Source organism: Bos taurus, chromosome 11 (genome assembly GCF_002263795.3).
Source record: "Bos taurus isolate L1 Dominette 01449 registration number 42190680 breed Hereford chromosome 11, ARS-UCD2.0, whole genome shotgun sequence".
NCBI classification, from domain to species: Eukaryota; Metazoa; Chordata; class Mammalia; order Artiodactyla; family Bovidae; genus Bos; species Bos taurus.
Genome location: NC_037338.1, coordinates 99,046,116 through 99,065,282, shown reverse-complemented (window position 1 = coordinate 99,065,282; position 19,167 = coordinate 99,046,116). Strand labels below are relative to the sequence as shown.

General features: G+C 49.3%; 1 protein-coding gene across 28 annotated transcripts in view; it reads right to left on the bottom strand.

The window, feature by feature from the left end:
• Nucleotides 1-999: 999 nt before the first annotated feature.
• ODF2 (outer dense fiber of sperm tails 2) overlaps nucleotides 1,000-19,167 on the bottom strand; it is a 30,006-nt gene continuing 11,838 nt past the window's right edge. For 24 of the 28 annotated variants that reach the window (XM_059891399.1, XM_059891395.1, XM_005213309.4 and 21 more), the window contains 14 exons: nucleotides 18,873-19,004; nucleotides 15,163-15,234; nucleotides 14,044-14,115; nucleotides 13,794-13,910; nucleotides 12,989-13,174; nucleotides 12,363-12,472; nucleotides 10,855-10,990; nucleotides 8,460-8,570; nucleotides 8,196-8,300; nucleotides 7,088-7,246; nucleotides 5,657-5,757; nucleotides 3,853-4,015; nucleotides 3,305-3,430; nucleotides 1,000-2,899 (listed from right to left, as the gene is read on the bottom strand). In XM_059891399.1, the coding sequence (XP_059747382.1) occupies nucleotides 2,711-2,899; nucleotides 3,305-3,430; nucleotides 3,853-4,015; nucleotides 5,657-5,757; nucleotides 7,088-7,246; nucleotides 8,196-8,300; nucleotides 8,460-8,570; nucleotides 10,855-10,990; nucleotides 12,363-12,472; nucleotides 12,989-13,174; nucleotides 13,794-13,910; nucleotides 14,044-14,115; nucleotides 15,163-15,234; nucleotides 18,873-19,004 (1,779 nt within the window). In that variant the 3' untranslated portion in view covers nucleotides 1,000-2,710. 28 annotated transcript variants of the gene reach the window in all.

Genomic DNA, 19,167 nt, shown 5'->3' with positions numbered 1-19,167 from the left:
GTGGCCAAAGTATTGGAGCTTCAGTTTCAGCATCAGTCTTTCCAAGGAATATTCAGGGTTGATTTCCTTTAGGACTAACTGGTTTGATCTCCTTGCAGTCCAAGGGACTCTCAAGAGTCTTCTCCAACACCACAGTTAAAAAGCATCAACTCGTCAGGCGCTCAGCTTTCTTTATAGTCCAACTCTCACATCCATACATGACTACTGGAAAAACCATAGTTTTGACTAGATGGACCTTTGTCAGCAAAGTGATGTCTCTGCTTTTAATATGCTGTCTAGGTTTGTCATAGCTTTTCTTCCAATGAGCAAGCATTTTTTAATTTCATGGCTACAGTCACAGTCCTCAGTGATTTTGGAGCCCAAGAAAATAAAACCTGTCACTGTTTGAACTTTTTCCCCATCTATTTGCCATCAACTGATAGGACTGGATGCCGTGATCTTAGTTTTTTCAATGTTGAATTTTAAGACAGCTTTTTTACTCTCCTCTTACACCTTCATCAAGAGACTCTTTAGTTCCTCTTCAATTTCTGCCATAAGGATGGTGTCATCTACATATCTGAGATTGTTGATATTTCTCCTGGCTATCTTGATTCCAGCTTGTGAACCATCCAGCCCAGCATTTAGCATGTTATACTCTGTATAGAAGTTAAATACGCAGAGTGACAATATACAGCCTAGATGTACTTCTTTCCCAATTTTGAACGAGTCTATTGTTCCATGTCCAGTTCTGTTACATCTTGCTGTGCATACAGGCTTCTCAGGAGAAGTTCCATTTGGGTGTGATGAAAATGTTGGCGAATTAAGACAAAGGTGGGGGTCACACAACTTTGAATATATTAAAAACTACTGAATTATGCACTTTAAAAGAGTGAATTATATCTATCTCGATAAATGAAAAGCTCATCATTGCTGAGGCCAGCTTTAACTAGGACACCAACTTTTGACCCTTTTGCCCATTTCATGGGGTCTCAGTTTGAGGCAGAAAGGAAAACTCTCGAGTTTGAAGCAATATAAACATTTTTCATTTTCACAAAATCTCTGGACTTTTTGTAATACAATATTTTACAAAGAAAAACCAAACATTGTTAGGAGAATCCCAGCCACGAAACCAAAGAGAATTCCCCACAGCATCATCGCAGATAGCAGAATCCTACACTGAAGGGCTATCATCAGCTTGATGATAATAATGATGAGTTATACAGAAGTGTATGCACATTGGTGTAAGTTTGTCAACTGTCTTTTCTTAGGAAGATCTTTCATACATTGTATGAAAATTCAAGTCTATGTTAATGATGTGAAAATAGGCTTGGTTTTATGGCAATGGTAGCTGGTAGTAGTAATTTCAGGGACCTTCCTTGGCAAAATTAAAAGCTGAAGATAAAATTTAAGAACAAAACTAACAAAAACAAATCATTGAAAGCTGTAAACTACAAATGTCTCCAAAACTGGGGCAGGGTGGGGGGGTGCGGTTCTGGGAGTGCAATCCAGATGCCTGTGTGGGACCATTGCTTTTGGGGACACGGGGATTCTCCAGAGGTTCGGACCTGGGTTACAGTGGCTGAGAGGGAACAAGACTTGATCACCCAGAGGACAATACCATCTAGAATGGAAAGGTTAGGATTCAGCACAGAACACCAAGTGTGTTCTCTTCTCTCTGAATATGTTGTTCTTTTAAATACAGGAACATGTGAGGAGGACAAAAATAGCCCATCATCTTTCAGAAAGCAATTAACATTTAAAAAATAGCAAGACAGACACAGCCCATCTTCCTCCTAAGAGCTAAAGCCATCTGCCCTCACACACTGAGCAGCACCTTGCCATGTATCTCCTCCGGACCTTTCACAGGATCATAAAGCAAAAGCATGCAGAGGAGAAAGCACCGACCCAGTCAGAATCAAAGAGCCTAATGTTCCATGTGCCACGTCCTGAAAAAACGTTTACTGGCTCTTCTGCAGCGTCTTACTGAATCATTTTTAGAAGAGGGATCGTGTGGGTAAAGGAGACTATCCCGTGGAAACTTAAATATTGATTATAAAAGCTTTTGTAAAACATATACATTTCAAGAATAAATGCATTCCACAGACACAAACCTAGCTAAGAAAAAAATCAATGAGACTGGGATTGTACTTTTACAAGGCGAACTTGTAAAACATAAACCCTCGAGGGTCTGTAGGGAAGTGCGTGAGGGCAAGTGGCCTTGAGGAAACTTGGCCACAAGTGGGAGGGGAGCACCTTGGAGAGGACACCGTACCCATGCAATGAGGAAAGCAGCACGAGAAGGTGAGGCGCAGTGCGGACCTCTGCCTAGCAGCTCCTGCTGGTTAGGGTCAGGGAAAACCCGAGAGAGTCCTCAAATAGAAGAGAGCTGGAAAACGGTCTGGAGGGAAAGTCCAGGCCAAATATTCTCCTGAGAAACGAATGAGCCAATCACAGTGAGTTAAAACCTGACCCTAATAGTAGTAGCTTTAAGGCCTGTTAGGGTAATTAGAACTTTCCATCAGGTGATGCTATCGGAGAGGAGAGAACTAAGTGGGTTCGGCTCCATCCCCTGCTGCTCGAGGCACTTTTCTGGAGTTAGTAGCTAAGACAAGATCCTGAACATACTTCATCTCAGGGAGAGAGAGGAAAACCAACAGGCTTTCCAGATATGGCTTAGCGACACCTCCGTTGCCAAGGCATCCATCTGAGCCCCTAACCCAAGAGCAGCGGCTTAGGTGGGAGGAGACCGGGAGCGGATGGGAGAGCTGGTCAGGTAGGAAGCGTAGGGACCGTCCCCAAACACGTTGGCGTAGGACGACTTGAGGAACTGGACGTAGTTCTGCATGCTGCGGCTGGTGCTCTCCGACTGCTCCAGGCGGTCTTTCAGGTCCTGCAGGCGGCTCTGGTAGCGGCGATCAGCCTGAGGGGAGGAACGGGCCGGGGCCCAAGTGTGTGGGACGCCCAGAACAGACCACCCCTAGAGGCCAGGGGATGAGGGCTGCTAATGGGTCGCTTTCTTTCTGAAAATATTCTCAACCTGGATTGTGGTGATAACTACACAACTCAGAATGTACTCAAAACTACTGAATTGCACAATCTGAATGAGAGAGTTTTATGGTAAATGCCCTCTTAACAAAGCTGGTAATAAACAAGGGGAGGGGCCTGGAATATCCTGAAGGGACGGGAAAGTGATGGGAGGAAAATAAAACCATGTCATATTCATAAAAAGAACAGAACACAGTGCCCTGCAGGCGCCAGGAAGCTCAACCTTCAACCCATACCCTTCTTGTCTGCTACCACCCCCGCTACCCCCAGACAGACTCACATCGTCCCGGCTCCGCCGCAGCTGGCTGAGCTCAGTCTTGGTCCTGCTCAGCTGGGTCTCAAGGTCCAGGATCTTGTTCTGGGCTGCTCGCTCCTTGGAGGCTGCGTGCTCCTTGGTTTGTTCCACCTGCCCAGAAAGCACAGAGGTGGGGCTGGCTTACCTGACACGGGGACACCTGGTAAAGAAGAGGCTGGACCACTCCCACTGACCGGTCTCACTGTGGAGAATTCTCTGCAGCCTCAGGGCGGGAGCTAGCTACGGAGACCACTTCTGCAAGCCTGCTTCACCTGCCCTTTGCCAACGCTCCATGAGTTACCACCTCAGATGTGGAACACCTGTCTGAGGCCCACTCTGGCAGCAATGACAGGAGCAGTTGTGAATCCAGTGCCAAGTCCTTTACAATCATTGCTCATTTGATCTTCATGATGAATCTGTGGGGGCAGGTACTACTACGATATGCCCATTTTTCAGATGAGGAGATAGGTTCAGAGAAGTTAAGCGATGTGCCCAAAGACGCAGAGCTGCTTAACAACAGATGTGAGACTGACCTGCCTCCTGGCGTCTTCAATGGCGCTCTCCAACTGCCTCGCCAAGGTTCCGCATTCCCGTGTTTTCTCCTCCAGTCGCAGCTGGGACTGGTGGATTGCCTCCTCCCTCTTGGCAATCACCTGTAGGAACTCGATATTCTGGGCACTGGTCGCCTCCAGTTTCCTAGGTGAAAGCACTCAGTCAGAGTCTGCTCGTCCCACTATGTGTCCTGTTCCACACAGCTGGGGGCTGCCAGCCACGCTGGACCGGGTTCACACCACACCAAGAATCTCCAGGGAATAACAGGAATAAATCAAAGAAATCTGCTGATCATCATGACGGCAAGGAGCTGTATGGAGAGTGGGAGAAGCAAGCACAGACTGACTGTGGGCTGTGCTGCGTACATGTATCATCACATGTGATATGGCAGCTTGCAGCTCAGGAATGTGGGTTCCATTCTGATCCCCACTTTACAAATGAAGCAACTGTGCCACAGAGAGGTGAAGTCATTGGCTCAAGGTCACCACAGCTGGTAGGTCTGTCACCAAAACCCACGCCCACCCCCACCCCCCCCGACTTCTTCACTGCTGCCACCCTCAGCAAAGGGACTTCAGCTGGAGCACTCAACATCATTTGTGACCAGCCATGGGGCAGCAGTGACCATCTTGTGTGCACACATGGTCCCCGCTGCACTTCCAGAACACCTTCCAATCTCAGGAGTTCTTTAAGTCCTGCAACTTTGCAGCTGCATCTTTGAGGCCAGCAGAGTAAAGGTGGAGCCCAGGGGAGACCACTTGCTTAAAGTCCCTGCTGGCAGGCTGTGTGAGCCACCTGGGCCAACTGCAGCCTCCTGGGATTCCCCAAGTCTTTCATCACTGAAACGAGGGCTCCAACCCTCATGTTATGGACACTAAATGCTTGGGAGGAAGAACTTTGCAAGTCACCAGCTGTGTGTTCTTGGGCAAGTCACCTAACCTCTCCCCAAGCTCAGTTTCCTTGTATCTAAAATGGGGATAATACCAACTCATATATACTATTCTATACAGCGTGATTTTGCACACCAGGTAACGTGCTAAGCCCTTTGAGGATTATCTCGAGGAAGATACACAACAACCCCAAGAACTGGACTTCTCCCTACCTTGCTCCCTTTCTCAAGATGAGTAAACAGGGTGATGAGGTTCAAAAGGATGAAATGATTTGCTCAAGATCACAATGCAGGTAAAGTGGCCAAGTTGTGATCAAAGGCCAAAGATTCTGATTCCAAAACGTGAACTCTTTTCCTGACTGCCTCCAGTAGACCGTAAGTAACAGGGAATAGATCAGAAAGGTCTTGGGAAGGGTGACCAGGAATAAAGAGCAGAATGTGGGGGAGTGTCTCCCACTGCAGCACCTGGCCCTGCTGGTTTGCTTGGATGAAGTATGCCTTTCTGATAGGTGGTGCCTATGGGTGGCCTGATCCTTTTCTTAATTTTTCTTTTTATTTCTTGGCCACACTATGAAGCATGCAGGACCTTAGTTCCCCGAGCAGGTATCGAACCCAGGTTCCCTGCAGTGAAGCGCAGAGTCTTAACCACTGGACCACCACTGGGTGGTCTGATCTTGATCACACTGTCATGGAGCATCCCCCCTGGCCAGAGACCACCTTCCTCTCTCCCACAATGCTTACCACTGCAGTGGAAACAGCTTTTCCTCTGAGGTCTGCCTAGTACCTTCCAGGGCCTCGAGTCCCTCAAACATTTCTGCACACTGAGCCCAAAGCAGCTAAGTGGCTGAAAAGTCTCAGGTCCTAGGAAGAGGACAGAGATTGGACCAAGTGCCTCTAACCTCTCCAGTTCATCCACCTTCAGACTCAGCTGTTTATTTTCTTTCTGGGAAGCCTGATGTTTCTCTCTCGCCATCTCCAGCTTGTCCCCCTGGTGTTCGATCTAAAATGACAGGAACACAGACTGGTTTACAAAAGAACCTCCAGGTACAGCCCTCCCTTATCCCTGTGACCTGTCATCCACACCCAGGAGAGAGGCACGCTGCCCTCAGCAGGCATCCAAGTCTCAACGCACAACCTGGAGGAGAGAGTAGAGTGGGGACAGGTTAGGCCCAACCCCCGAGATCGAAGGCTCTCCCACGCTGAGAGAAGCCAGCTTCGATCCTGAATAGCCATGATGACACAGTCTGGTTCAGGAGAGGCCAGTCAGTAGGATCTGGGCAGACATAAGGCAGAAGCAGAGAGCAGGCCTAACTGGTCCACGCAACCCACTACCGAGCTTTACCAAGGATGTTGGTGGGACTGCTGATGTCATTCTCCTTAACTGGGGACCACTGCAAGCAAGGCCATGGGAAATCTATCAAGTCCTTCAGACTGGCAGGTTTGAGAAGTTATCCAGAAGACTCAGACATCCAGGCCTGAAAGGTCCTGAGTACACTCAGGTTCAAGAGTAGGCAGGTGATTTCAAGTACTAAGAACATGGGCTTGGGAACCAGACAGAGCTGGCTGGCTTCCAGTCCCTGTTGAGAAGCATTAGTTCAGGAGAGTGTGACCTGTGACCTCAGGAAATGACTTCTCCCCCTCTCTGCCCTTGGCTGCTTTTTGTGAAATGGGGAAAATAAGACCCTTTGCAAAGTTACTGGGAGAATTAAATGAGAGAATGCCGGAGCACAGAGCACATGCTCAAAAAATGGCAGCTACTTCCACCGTTACTGCAAGGACGCAGGTGTAGACAGGGGAAGGGTCTCGCCCAAGGTCACAGTGCAGATGAGAAGCGCACCGTTTCTTAGACCTTGCCGGCTTGGTTCCAGGCACCCAAAGGCAGATTGCCTCTGGGAGAAAAGCAGTCCTCTGTTGGGACAGAAGCTCAGGCAAGGGGTCTATTCAGACTAGGGAAAGGCAGCTAAAGCAAGAGAAAGACGGAGACAAAGAAAACCTATGGCTTGGTGTCCACTGGTGGCATGAGGCTTGAGGACAGCAGCAGAGCGTTGAAGGGCAAGGCCGGCGGAGACTTGGAGCACTCGGGGAGCGGCGAGAGCAGGAGGGCCCGGCAGCTCCTATAACTACAATCACTTTGTGCAAACACAAGGCATTTGGCACACCAGACTTTTATTTCACAGCACTGATGATAGCTCACTCCTTTCAGAAAGCGGCAGCCAAGAAAAAGGAAGTGGTCCTCCCTTGGGGGGGGGGCGGCGCGCACGTGCAGCTCATCTTGGTAAGCGGGCCCCTGCTCGGGCCAGTTCGTGGGACCCTTTCTGCCAGTCCCTTACCCGGCTGCGCAGGTCTGATATGATGGCTGTGAGGTCAATGTTCTTCCGCTCATAGCCCTGCAGCTGATCCTGGCACTCAGCCAGTTTAGCCTCTGTGATCTTAAGGATATCGGGCAGCTGCTGCAGGTCAGCCAGCTGGGACTGGAACTGCCTCCGTGCCTGGAGTGGGAGAGAGGAGCCCACAGTTGGGAAGGGCCTGGTGGCTGCAGCAGCCAAACAGAATCCTTGGGAGTGTGCCAAGGCCGCCCTCAGGCCCCTGGAAGGGGTCCTGCAAGGCCCATGGGCAGAAGTGCAGCCTCCCGGCAGGCCACTGAAAACATCTTAGGTGTTCTCTGGGGGGACACATTTGGCTACTTGGTGACTGCAGCCTGCTGCTCCTTTACTCACTGAAGAATAATGGTGACCATGTAACAAACTCCAGGACCCAGGCGTTACTCCCTGAATTCATACGACTTAACACAGTAGGTGCTGCTGGCCCCACCTAAAGACTCTGAGGATCAAAGGATCACTTGCCCAAGGTCACTCAGTTAGGAACTGGCAGAGCCAGGATTCAAGTCTAGTGTAACCCAAAAGCTCCTAGGAAGGCAGTCACAACACTCTGGGTCAGAGGGAAAGCTATCACCTATCTGGTCTTCACCCATCCTTGTATTAAGGAGGAGCCTAAGGACTGCAGAGGGGCAGTAACGTGTCCAAGGATATGCAGCCAGGTAGTGGCTGAGCCTGGACTCAATCTGTCTCCAAGGTCACTATTAAGATGATCTCTTTGCTTCCAGACAGCCAAGCTGTCTCTAGAATAATAATGCTTTTTGGCGGGGAAGGGGACAGGAGGCAATTTTTTGGTTGGCACAAAATTAAAACATCACAAAGAAGGCATGCAACAGGCACACCTAAGGCCTGACAGATCTGTGGATCTGAATCCACCTGAATGTTCCAAGCAGGGGAAATTTTTTTTTTTTTTAAGGAAAACCAGGATGAGAAAGAGGAATAACGAGGAAGCAGGAGAGAGAAGAGATGAGAAGCACATCGGAGAGCGTCAAGGACAGACAGGAGGGACAGACTGCAGGCCCGGGACTGGGGAGGGGAAGAAGGCGAGCACAGGGAGCAATACCGCTTCAATCTCTTTGTTCATCTCATCTTTAAGGATCTTGTTCTCTTTGTCACAGCGTTCCAGCTGGGCAGCCACTTCATCAGCCTCCAGTCTGGTCTTCATCACCTGGGAACCAACAAAGCATTGGGCCATCTTGGGCAGAGCCAAGTTTTGGTGAAAAAAAAACAAACAGACACCTTTTTGGGGGGAGGCCTTGGGGTGAACCTCCCTCCATAGCAGGATGCGCTGCTGCCCTGGCAGGGCCGCTGACACCGGACAGCCTACCTGACTCTTATAGTTGTCAATCATTCCCTCATAGTTCTTAACTGATGCCTTCAGCTGCTGGACCTCGATGTGCGCCTGGTTGAGCTTGTCCTCCATTGGGGCGAAGCTAGCCTAGAAGGGAACCAGATCAAGGTTAACCGGCTAGTGGGTAACCAGCAGGAAAGGTCCTGGAGCAGGTGGCCAAACCAAGCCCTGACTCCTACTCTGAGGGGCTGGCAAAGGGAAGCCCCACCTACTCGACCCCTGCCAGCAGGTTTCCTCAGACAGGCACCAAGGCAGGGCTTCCCAATATGACCAACTCAAGTGAAGACAGATGAAAATAAGAGATTCCCGTGTTTTTCTGTTCTTATCACAAAAGCAATGCATTATTGGGAATTCCTTGGCAGTCCCATGGTTAGGATTCAGCACTTTCACTCCTGGGAGCCAGGATTTGATCTTTAGGAAACTAAGATCCGAATGCCTCAGGGCATGACCAAAATAAAGAAAAAAATGAGAAAAAGGCAACATATTATCATTAAAGAAAATGGAGATAAAACCCAGAAAAACAAATCATGATTCCTTAGTATATGGCTATATATTGATAGCTGTGTAGATATTTTATTTTTTCCAGTAAGCATGGGATTATATTATATCCAGTGCTTTGCAACTAACTCTTCAATTAACAAGTATGTTGAGAACTACTTCTCTCATCAATAAATGCTCACCTTAGCAGATGGGACAAAATAAAGTCATGGTATCTCAATAAAATAATAAGCACTCATTTAAAAGAAAGAAAGCAAAAGAAAAAAAAGATATCCATGAAATGTGGTTGAGTGGGAAAATCAAGCTGCAGAATAACAGATGGAAGGATGAATGTGCATATGTTTGAATATGCAGGTTACTATCAGAGTAAAAAAACTGGAATAAATGTACATATACAGGTAACAGAGACCTTCAGTTCTGCCATCACATTTCTGTGATGTTTTCAACTTTCATATAAGCATATTTTACCTCTGTAATTATGATTGCCTTTGTAATTAATGTCTGGGAAAATATACTTCTACAGACATTCTGAAGGGCCACACTGTATCTCACCACACAGACATAGCGGCCTTCAAATAATACCCTAGTTAACTGTCAGGCGTGGGCTTGTCTGTCACTTGTCCAACACCTGCACGGCAACCAGTGACACGAACGCTCTCCCACCTTTTTAAAATGAAAAAGACGGACACCACCAAGCACTGCTGCGGAGACACGGAGCACGTTGCTCACACGCCCCTGATGAGCCTGGAGACCTGCACACCCAGCTTTACGTTCGAGGGCACCTACCGAAGGTCACCGTACCACCTACTGACCAAGCATTTCTACTTCAAGGTATAGGAAGCTGTACCGCCGGACATCCGTCGACAGCAGAATGGACAAGCGTGTCGTGGTATAATTCCTACAATGGCACAATGCAGGGCACAGAGACGGATGCACCACCACACACGCCGTGGATAACTTCCACAAACAGAACGCCGAGGAAAAGCCACAAGGGCCAGGCTCAGAGTTCAAAACCAGGCCAACTCATCTGGAGTGACAGAGTCAGGACAACCATTCCGTTAGCAGCGGATGTTTGTAACTAGGTGAGGTCACCGGGGTGGCTGGCTTTAAGGTTCCATCAGGGTGACTGGTGGACAAAGTACGTCTGTTTTGTGTACCTTTCTATATTATACTTCCTTAAATCTATCTTAACAAAAATCAGTAAAAAAAAAAAAAAAAAAAAAAAGACACTATTGCCCAGATCAGTTAAAAAGCAAGATCAAACCTGGCTCTGCAATGTCAACCTCTGTTCGCTGCCTCTCACCACCGGGTTGCTGGAGGGTGTAAAGTGAGTGGTTAAAAGCTAGTGGTTACAGCCCCAGAGTCAGACTGAAGTTCAAATCCAAACTCCCAATACTTCCAAGGGCAGACTCTTGGCAAGAAACTTAAACTTGCTCTAAGCAGTCTCCTTATTCTAGAAAATGGAGTAATTATCACATTATTGGGAGGTTACAGTGAGAGTGAATGCAAGTGGATGGTCCCAGCAGTGCGCCAGGAGCATCAGTGTTAACTTCAAGGTCAGATCAACCTCACATGCATGGGCTGAATGTCACGTGGGGCACTTCACCCGCCTCACCCTCCACGCAGGACCTCACTTCCTCCCCCTAAGGAAACTGCAGCGACAGCGAGGCAGACATCCTGTTCGGGTCCTGCAACTCCACAAGGTTTGGTCAGGACTTGAATCTGGGTCTCCCCGACTCCAGAGGAAGCCCTCTTAGCCCACTGCTGCCTCCAGGCCCTCGGGAGGCCCCGGCGGTCATCTCTGGGCCCAACCAGGAGTGCCCAGCCATCTGCTCTCTACCCGAATGTCCCGGGCCTGGCTCTCACGACCCACCTTCAGCCTCTCGTTCTCTAGTTTGAACGCGGAATACTCGGCGGTCTGCCGATGTAGTCTCTCCACCAGGCTGTCCCGGTCTTCCCGCATCTTCTCCTCCAAGGTCTGTTGTTGGTTTACGAGATCTGTCACCCGGCTGGAAGGTCACAAAGCGAAAGCAGACACAATCAAGCCCGCGGGCTATGAGCAGCCTGCGTCTTTGTGTGGAGTGGGGCCTGGGCTTCCTTCCCAGGTCACCCATGTCCCTCCTCTCCTTGGCACCCGGCCTGCTCCCAGTCTCCACTGCGAAGAGCAGCTGCCCCCGCATTGGCGCCCATGGCGTTCCCAGGTAGCCCACTTTCATATAATAGCCTTTAAGGTCTACCTCCCTTACCACCCACCTCCCAGAAGCCTTCTCTGTTCTAATCGTCCCACAAGGCTGAGACACTGTCTGAAGACAAGGGCCACGGGTGCAGTCCCTTCCCAGCTCCCCAAAGTAGTTCCTGATCTCTTAGCCCATCAGGAACTGAAGTCAGGACAGAACTCCCAGGCTCAGAGGTCAGGGGTGCCCCCAGGCATCCATCTCCCTCACACACACATCGCACTGGGGTTCCATCTCCCCTGGGTGAGGGCAGGTGCCACAAAGCAGTAAAAAGGCACACGGCTCCTTTTTTTTTGAGTATTGAGAAATTAGAGTTCGTCATTCAGCAAATGTTTTACAAGTACTAACTAGGCCCAAGCAAATGCATTCTATTGCTTCACCAGCAAACGCCAGCTCAACTTGAAAAGCCCAGTTCAAACATCCCACCTCAGGACATGTCTTCCGTGATCCCTTTCATCTATACCTCAGATCCTTCTGCCTTAACTATCCATTTTTTCCCACTAGATGGAGAATCCCAAGGGTAGTGCCCGGCATAAGTGCAGTACAGGGTTAACACCATGGGGAAGGCAATGCATTTGTTTTTTAACTGCTGTAACCTTAAAGGTCAATACACAGCCTGGTACATAGTAGCTGCTCAATAAACAAATGAATGAACACATGAATTCGGCTGAGCCGGAGAATGGTCACTGTTGATAGTCCACCAGTGACGAGGAAGGTGTGTTCAGTCACCTTCAACTTAAGGCCACTTGTGCCCCCTACTCCCAGGCCATACCTCTGACCTACTGACTGGCAGACAAAGAGAAGCTGAGAGAAGACAGGGTGAAGGCAGAAACCAGCTGCCCTGTCCCCCAAGAACTGGAAGGAGGACACCACTGAGGCTGGGCTTGTTTCCTTGCTGTGCAGGTTAGGGCCCCGCTCTGGCCCAGGTTTGAGCAGAGAAGGCCCCTCCATAGTGCCCACCAGGGGGCAGGACCCTGGGACAGGGCTGGAACCAGGGCCTACCTCGGCCAGTCCAGTGCAGCCCTGGACCAGAGGAGACCAGATGGCACCCGTGTGGCCCACGCAAGCTGCCTCAGATGCCTGGCACCATGCACCGGCTCACCCCCTCCTCCACTTGGCCCCATGCCCTCTCCTCACACAGACATACTCGTTCAGGACAATAATTTCCAGCTCAAGGTCTCCTTTGTCTTTTACAACTTGGTTATAGCGGCTCCTCCATGACTCCAGAGTGGATAAAGCTTCAGCAACATAAAGATCCTGGGAATAGGGGACAGTAGACAGGGTCCATTGGTCAGGTGTCAGCACTGAGGCCAAGGGAGCTGAGGGTCATCCCAGGCCACACCCCTCACCCTGATAACATAAACCCCTTCCTGCAATTCCTTTCTAGAAGCACTGAGACTAAAGCAGGAGCCAGATGCTACTTTTCCGTTTCCAGCATCACATGCACCCTGACTGCAAATCCATAACCATCACTCCCACCTGTGATACTGATGCGATTAGAATGTCCCACAAACCCTCCACTTGTCTCCAGCCAGCCACCCTCCCCCATCACCACCTTTTTAGCTGTTAACTCCCTGACTGCCTCTTCCTCCAGCCAGCCACCTGTCCTCCCAGCTCATTCACCCTCTCCACTGCCATCTATTTCTCCATTTGCCTGCCCAGCCACCTCTCTTGAGCTTTTCACCTCCACCTGCCCATCCACTCCTCGCCTATCCACCGCCCCACCCCTCCTTCCCTTCCTCGTCGGCCTGCCCTCCTCGGGGAGGCGGCTACCTTGTCGGCAAGTTGCACGTGCAGCTGCTCAGCATACTCCTCGCTCTTCTCGGCTCTCTCTTTTTGGGCTCGGATGGCTTTCTTCAAGGACTCTTTGTCTCGTTCTCCCTTCTGCTTCAGTTCCTTCAGCTGCTCCATGATGGCCTCCACTTCCGCCTTGTGCTGGTTCCCGCTGCGCTCCAGGTTCTGGGAGACAGGGACAACGGTGGAGGAGAGACAGAGGAGAGAGATGAGAAGTCCAGGGCAGGGTGAGGCGGGGCGGGGAGGCAGCAAAAGGGAGGAATGAGGAAGAGAGAAATCAGGTCAACTGTGTGGGAGGCGATGCAGACCAGAGATGTGAGGGCCCTGCCCAGTTTCCCACAGCACCTCTCCCATTACGGAACCCACTGGTTCTTAGTGTTAAGACAGAACTCTATCTTAACATCCTGGCATCCTTCCCTGAACTCCCAGTACAGTAGTCAGAGATATTCCTCAGTTACTCAGCAGAGCTGTGACCTTAGAGGGTCAGCCCCCCGCCAACCCTCTACCCACCCCATGGGTAGTTAGGAGAACTGGAGGCCTAAGGGATTAAGTGACTGTCTCAGAAGCATGGCACCCAACTGGTCACTGCTGGGAAGAACACCCAAACCCCTGCTCTTGCCCCTGGCCCAGAGTATCCCTTGCCACTGGCTCAGAGTGCTTTGGCAGCAGTGCCCCCTAAACCTTTGGGGGCAAATCCTGAACATGAGCACCTTGGCCAGGCCATGGCTCCTGGACCGCCAGGCACTGCCCTCTCCCTTTCCCATCAGTGGGGCCAAGCAGGTACCTTGATCTGCATACACAGGCGACTGTTCTCTGCCTCTTTGCACCGAAGCTGTGCTTGCAAATGCCCCCGCATGGTCTCCATGGACTTGGAAAGCTCAGATGCTGTCTTTGCTTGAGCCTTTGGAGAGACGGAGAAAGTGACAGAGCCAGGATTTGAACCCAGCTCTGCGATTCCAGAGCGCACTCTACCCACGACCTGGGAGAGGGCACTCTCCCAGCCCATACGGAGGAGCGACTGTCGGGGATGGTACCTTCTCACATTGTATTTCCTGGAGGAGATCTTCCACCTCCTTGTCTTTGTCTTGCAGCAGTAATAGCAGGCGCTGGGGAGAACAGACTGTCATGAGCTCCCTGGGAAGGGAGAGGAGGCTCGGCCCAGGGAGGACAAAACTCCTGTGAGTGCCTGGCCACTGGGCTCAAGTCCCAGAGATACTGGCCCATGTCACAGAGATCTGAGCAGGAAGCACCTAACATCTGTATCACAATTTTTTTTTATAACAATTTAAAATAATGTTAACTGTGGGAAATACTGACACACCAAAAAAACACTAAGGAATGCCCACAATCTCCCACCCAGAGATAACCACTGTTAACACAGATTAAAAAGCCAAATACATATTTTGCTGTATAACCACGTTTACCATAGTGTGATTAAATATGTATCTTTTGATAAAGCACCTTAGTATTTCCATTTTCTGATGTATCATAATTTGACAAGGCTCTTGAACTGGGAATGCACGTTCAGGCATCATCACCATGACTGCCGAATCCTAGTGATGTTCAGCCAGGCACCACGGCTAAACCTTGGCAATCATGGTCTCTATTTCTCTCTCTCAGAACCTCACAACAGACATTAATACATCTAACGCTCCAGAAAGTCTTGAAGTTAAGCAGCTTGTTGAATGAGCCATTCGGGCTGGTCAGTATTTTCCCATATTTATTTGGCCATGTATCACTTCCCCCCCTTTTGTTTCTTATACCCATTAACACTTGAGGAACTCAAGGTTCCATGGAACAGACTTTGGAAGGTGATGCCTTGGCAGAGATTCCTTGGGAGAACTGGAATTTGGGGGTCAACAGGTCTACACCGTAATACAAATGAGGAAATGCAGAGAACAAACTGATGGCTTACAAATCCATCACCATCCCTCAGGCTAGCGTCCAACTTGGTGATTCAAGCTCTCAAGTGAGCAGCTAGACAAGCCCGGTGGAAAAGGAGGGATGGGAATATCTGCTTCATATTTTTTACAGATTTGAAACTAAGACCCCCCCAAAAAATCAGAGTAGGGCTCCAGCCCTTCTGCAGCCGCTCAGCACCTCTATGCTGTCGCCTATACCCGCTCTGGCCGGCAGGGGGCGCTGTGTGTTACCGCTTTCTCAGAGTCCGCCTCTGCCAGCCGTTTCAGCAGTGTCCCTTGTTGCTCCATCAATCTTTCAGAATCCTTTAAGGGAAGGCGGGAAAAGCCAACTCGTTAACCAATAAACTGAGAGGTCTACTTCCTCTAGATCCTATTCCTGTCCTGAAAATTATGTTTCTCATGAGGGAAGTAATGAATTATATACTCATAATAAAATACTTAATGAACCCCTTATCCCCACCTCCAAACCCAGCCCTACAGTGGCAAGTTTGGTGACTGTCCTGCCCATCCTTCCTCTCTGCCCTTACACAGAGCTACACCTAGAGAACCAGCTTTTGGGAGGTGAGGGGTGGGGAGGGATTAATGTGTAATTTTACCAAAATGATACCATACTGTAATTCTGTCTACAACTGGATTTTTAAAAAAATCTTTATTGAGATAGAAATTCAGATATAGGTCATCCATTTAAAATGTACAATTCAATAGTTTTTGGTATATTTGGTAAAATGTAACAAACTTTGCCACCATTTTCAAGTGTAAAACTCAGTGGTGTATGGTACATTTACAATGTTGAATAACCATCACTACCATCTGAAAGAGAAAAGTAAAAGTATTAGTCGCTCAGTCATGTCCGACTCTTCGCGACCCTATGGACTGCAGCGTGCCAGGCTCCTCTGTCCATGGAATTCTACAGGCAAGAATACTGGAGTGGCCATGCCCTCCTCCAGGGGATCTTCCCAACCCAGATCTCGAACCCAGATCTCCTAAATTGCAGGAGGATTCTTTACTGTCTGAGCCACCAGGGTAGACCCACTACTCTCTAGTTTCACAATTTTTTCATCACCTAAAAGGAAACCCGCACCTGTCAAGCAGTCTCCATTTTCTCTCCCTCCCTGCCCCCAGCAACCCCCGATCTGTTCTTTTGTGTGTAGGGGTGGGGTGGGGTGGCATGCCACACGACTTGCAGGATCTTAGTTCCTCGGCCAGGGACTGAACCTGGGCCCTGGCAGTGAAAGTGCCAAGTCCTAACCACTAGACCGCCACGGAATTCCCCAACCTCTATAATCTGCTTTCTGTCTCTAAAATGCAGTGGTATTTCTTTTTTGTTTTTGTTGTTTCTTTTTTTTTTTTTTTTGCAGTGGTATTTCTAACCTCTCCCCATAACTTTTGGGCAATAAGGTGGCTCCTGGGTTTTGCAACTGTAAATACTGCAGCAATAGACACGTTGAGCATATACCACGGTGTCTCCTCAGGACTGACACAAAGAGTAAGAATGGCTGGGCCAGAAGGTTTGTGATTTGTGACAGCTGACATGCCCTGCAAAATGCCTGCACTGACTCACACGGCTTCAAGCAGGACGTGAGCACACCGGGCAGTAGCCAGCCTCTACCTCTTGCCAGTCTTGCCAGCATGAACCCTTCTGTTAATTCGCACTTCCCTAATTACTAAATAACTCTCATGCTTATTTAGCCACTTAGGCTTCCCCTTCCCCAGACTGCCTGCTCACACCCTTGCCCACTTTCTCACTGGGCTGTGTCTTTGTGAACCATCTCTATTCTTCCTCCCAGGCACCCGAACAAAGTACCCCAAGCAGAAGGCTCACTCCTCTTTCTGTTTCAGTCCCTCAGTTCACCCTCATGGACCAAGAGAAAAGGGCTCCCCAGTCCCCAAATTTCCTGAGGACCCAGGAACTGAAAGAAGACAGCACTGTGGTTTCTCCAGCAACAAGAGGCAAAGAACACAGGACAAAAGCCTGGACCGGGGATCCAAAGCCTGCAGCTGATCACTGTAGGATAGGCCATGACGCCCTCTGAGCCTCTGGGGGACGCTACATAGACTAACACATGACCACAGCAAATCCCCCACCCTATGGAGCCAGGCACTGTCACCACGCCCATTTCACGGACCAAAAGACTGAGGCTGGGAGAAGTGAAGTCAGCTGCCTGAGATCACACAGTCAGAAACGGCAGAGCTGGGCCCGAAGCCAAAGGACTCCAGAGCCGGAACACTGCCCCCACCGCTCTGAGCACTCCCCAGGAAGCACTGAGATGGGGGTGCAGTCCCGAGGGCCACACAGGCAGGAGGAGGTGAGCGCCGAGATAGAACTGGGGACACCTGCTATGGTGGGAGTTTAAATTAGCTGACCCTTCACCTCCAACTGGAGAATCTGGGCTTCCAGGCTGGTATAATAGAAGGTAAGAAGGCAAAAAGGGGAAAAAATTGGTAGGAAGAGGTTTTCTGAAAGCCCCTCCAGTCCCAGGACAAGCAGTAGCATCAGCCACCATTTATCAAGCACCCACCGTGTGCCGGGAGTATGCACAATCCTTGTCCAGGTAACATCTCTAAATCTCTTACCACCCCATGTGAAAGATGCTATTCCCATTTTATAGGTGGGAAAACTGAGGCCCAGAGAGGTTAAAAATCACACCCCATGAACACTGAACCAGAAATGAGACAGAAATATTTTAAGAGGATAATTTAGCTGTAGCTAGTAAAAGTCGTAGAAATATATTCTGGAAACTCTCATGTTTCCTGTACACCAGGAATAGTCCAGACGAGTGTGCAAAATAACACTCACTGCTTGTGAACCCAAACAACTAAAAATTGTCTCCATCAACGGAAGGGTGAGTAAGTAAGTTGTGGTGCTGTCATAAAACAGAATAGAGCAGGGAAAATGAACCACCTTAGGTTTCAAGTTTAAAAATGGATAGATCTCATAAAAGCATTGACTGAAAAAAGCAAACTCAGAAGAATACATATGGAACAATATCATTTATGTCAAGTTTGAGAACATGCTAAACTATACCGTAGGTTGCCTGAGGATGCATACCCAAGAGAAAAACTACCGGATCGCAGATAAAGTTCCCCGCTGATGGGAGGGAGACGAGGTTATTGACAAAGGAGACCTAGAGGGATTCAGCCATGTGGACAAGGTTTTGTTTGGAAAGTTGGATAGCAGGTACACTATCATTTTAAACGTTAATTTTCTAAATAAAAACAAAGGAAGTTGACACTGCTTCTTAAAAAAAGACGGTAAACTAAGAAAAACAGGGACTTCCCTGGCAGTTCAGTGGTTGGGACTCTGAGCTTCCTCGGCAGGGGGTATGGGTTTGATCCCTGGTCAGGGGTCTAGGATCCCACAAACTGCACGAGGCAGCGGAAAAAAAACAAACAAACCCTAAAGAAGCAAACAAACAAAATCTAAGAAAAATACCATCTCGTCAGGACTGGCATTTTGAGACTCCAGGTACCCCTTTGGGTTGAACCAAATGGGAAGAGAGCTGTTTATACTGTCAATCTTTTCAGAATCATTTGCTAACATAAAATATATTTCAGAGACCATTTTTTTTTTTAAGAAAACAAAGTAATATCATACAATGTATCTGCCAGCCATTAAGCCTCCTACTTTCCTAAAACTCAGGTCTCCTCCCATGCCTGCTTTGCCACACGAACCCTGGGATGGGCTAAAACCCCTCCCTGACTCCCCGCTGCCCTTCTGACTTCCAAGGTCCTTCTTGTACTGCCAGGCCCACTTCAAAAAGGAAGCCAGCCTGTCTACCAGACGCCCAGCATTTCATATGATTGATTTCAGCCAATTGTCCTATGACCCCTCAGGTCAGGCAGGCACCGAGAATATTTTCTTTTTAAAGACAGGAGCCTGCAGGGCTGGAAGGGCCCAGGTTCTGCATGGGAGCCTGGGTGGGGCGGGGGCTGCCGCTCACCTCTTTGCAGTGTTGTTCCCTCAGCAGGTCTCGGAGAGTGCGGTTGGTCTCTTCAAATGTGCTCAGCTTCTGCAGGAGAAGTTCTTTCTGCCTCGTTAGGGTGTTGATGTCCGAGCAGGTCATCTGTTTCTCCTGGAAGACAGGAGGCAGTCTTGCCAGGCACAAGGGGAGAATGGAAGAGCTGGCACAAGGAGTTTCCATGGGGAACTTAGGAGTCCCTGGTGCCAGGAAGCCTGGGCAAGAAGAGCTGGGCAAAGGCAGCTGCTGGAGGAAGACCAGGAGGGATGGGCTGGAG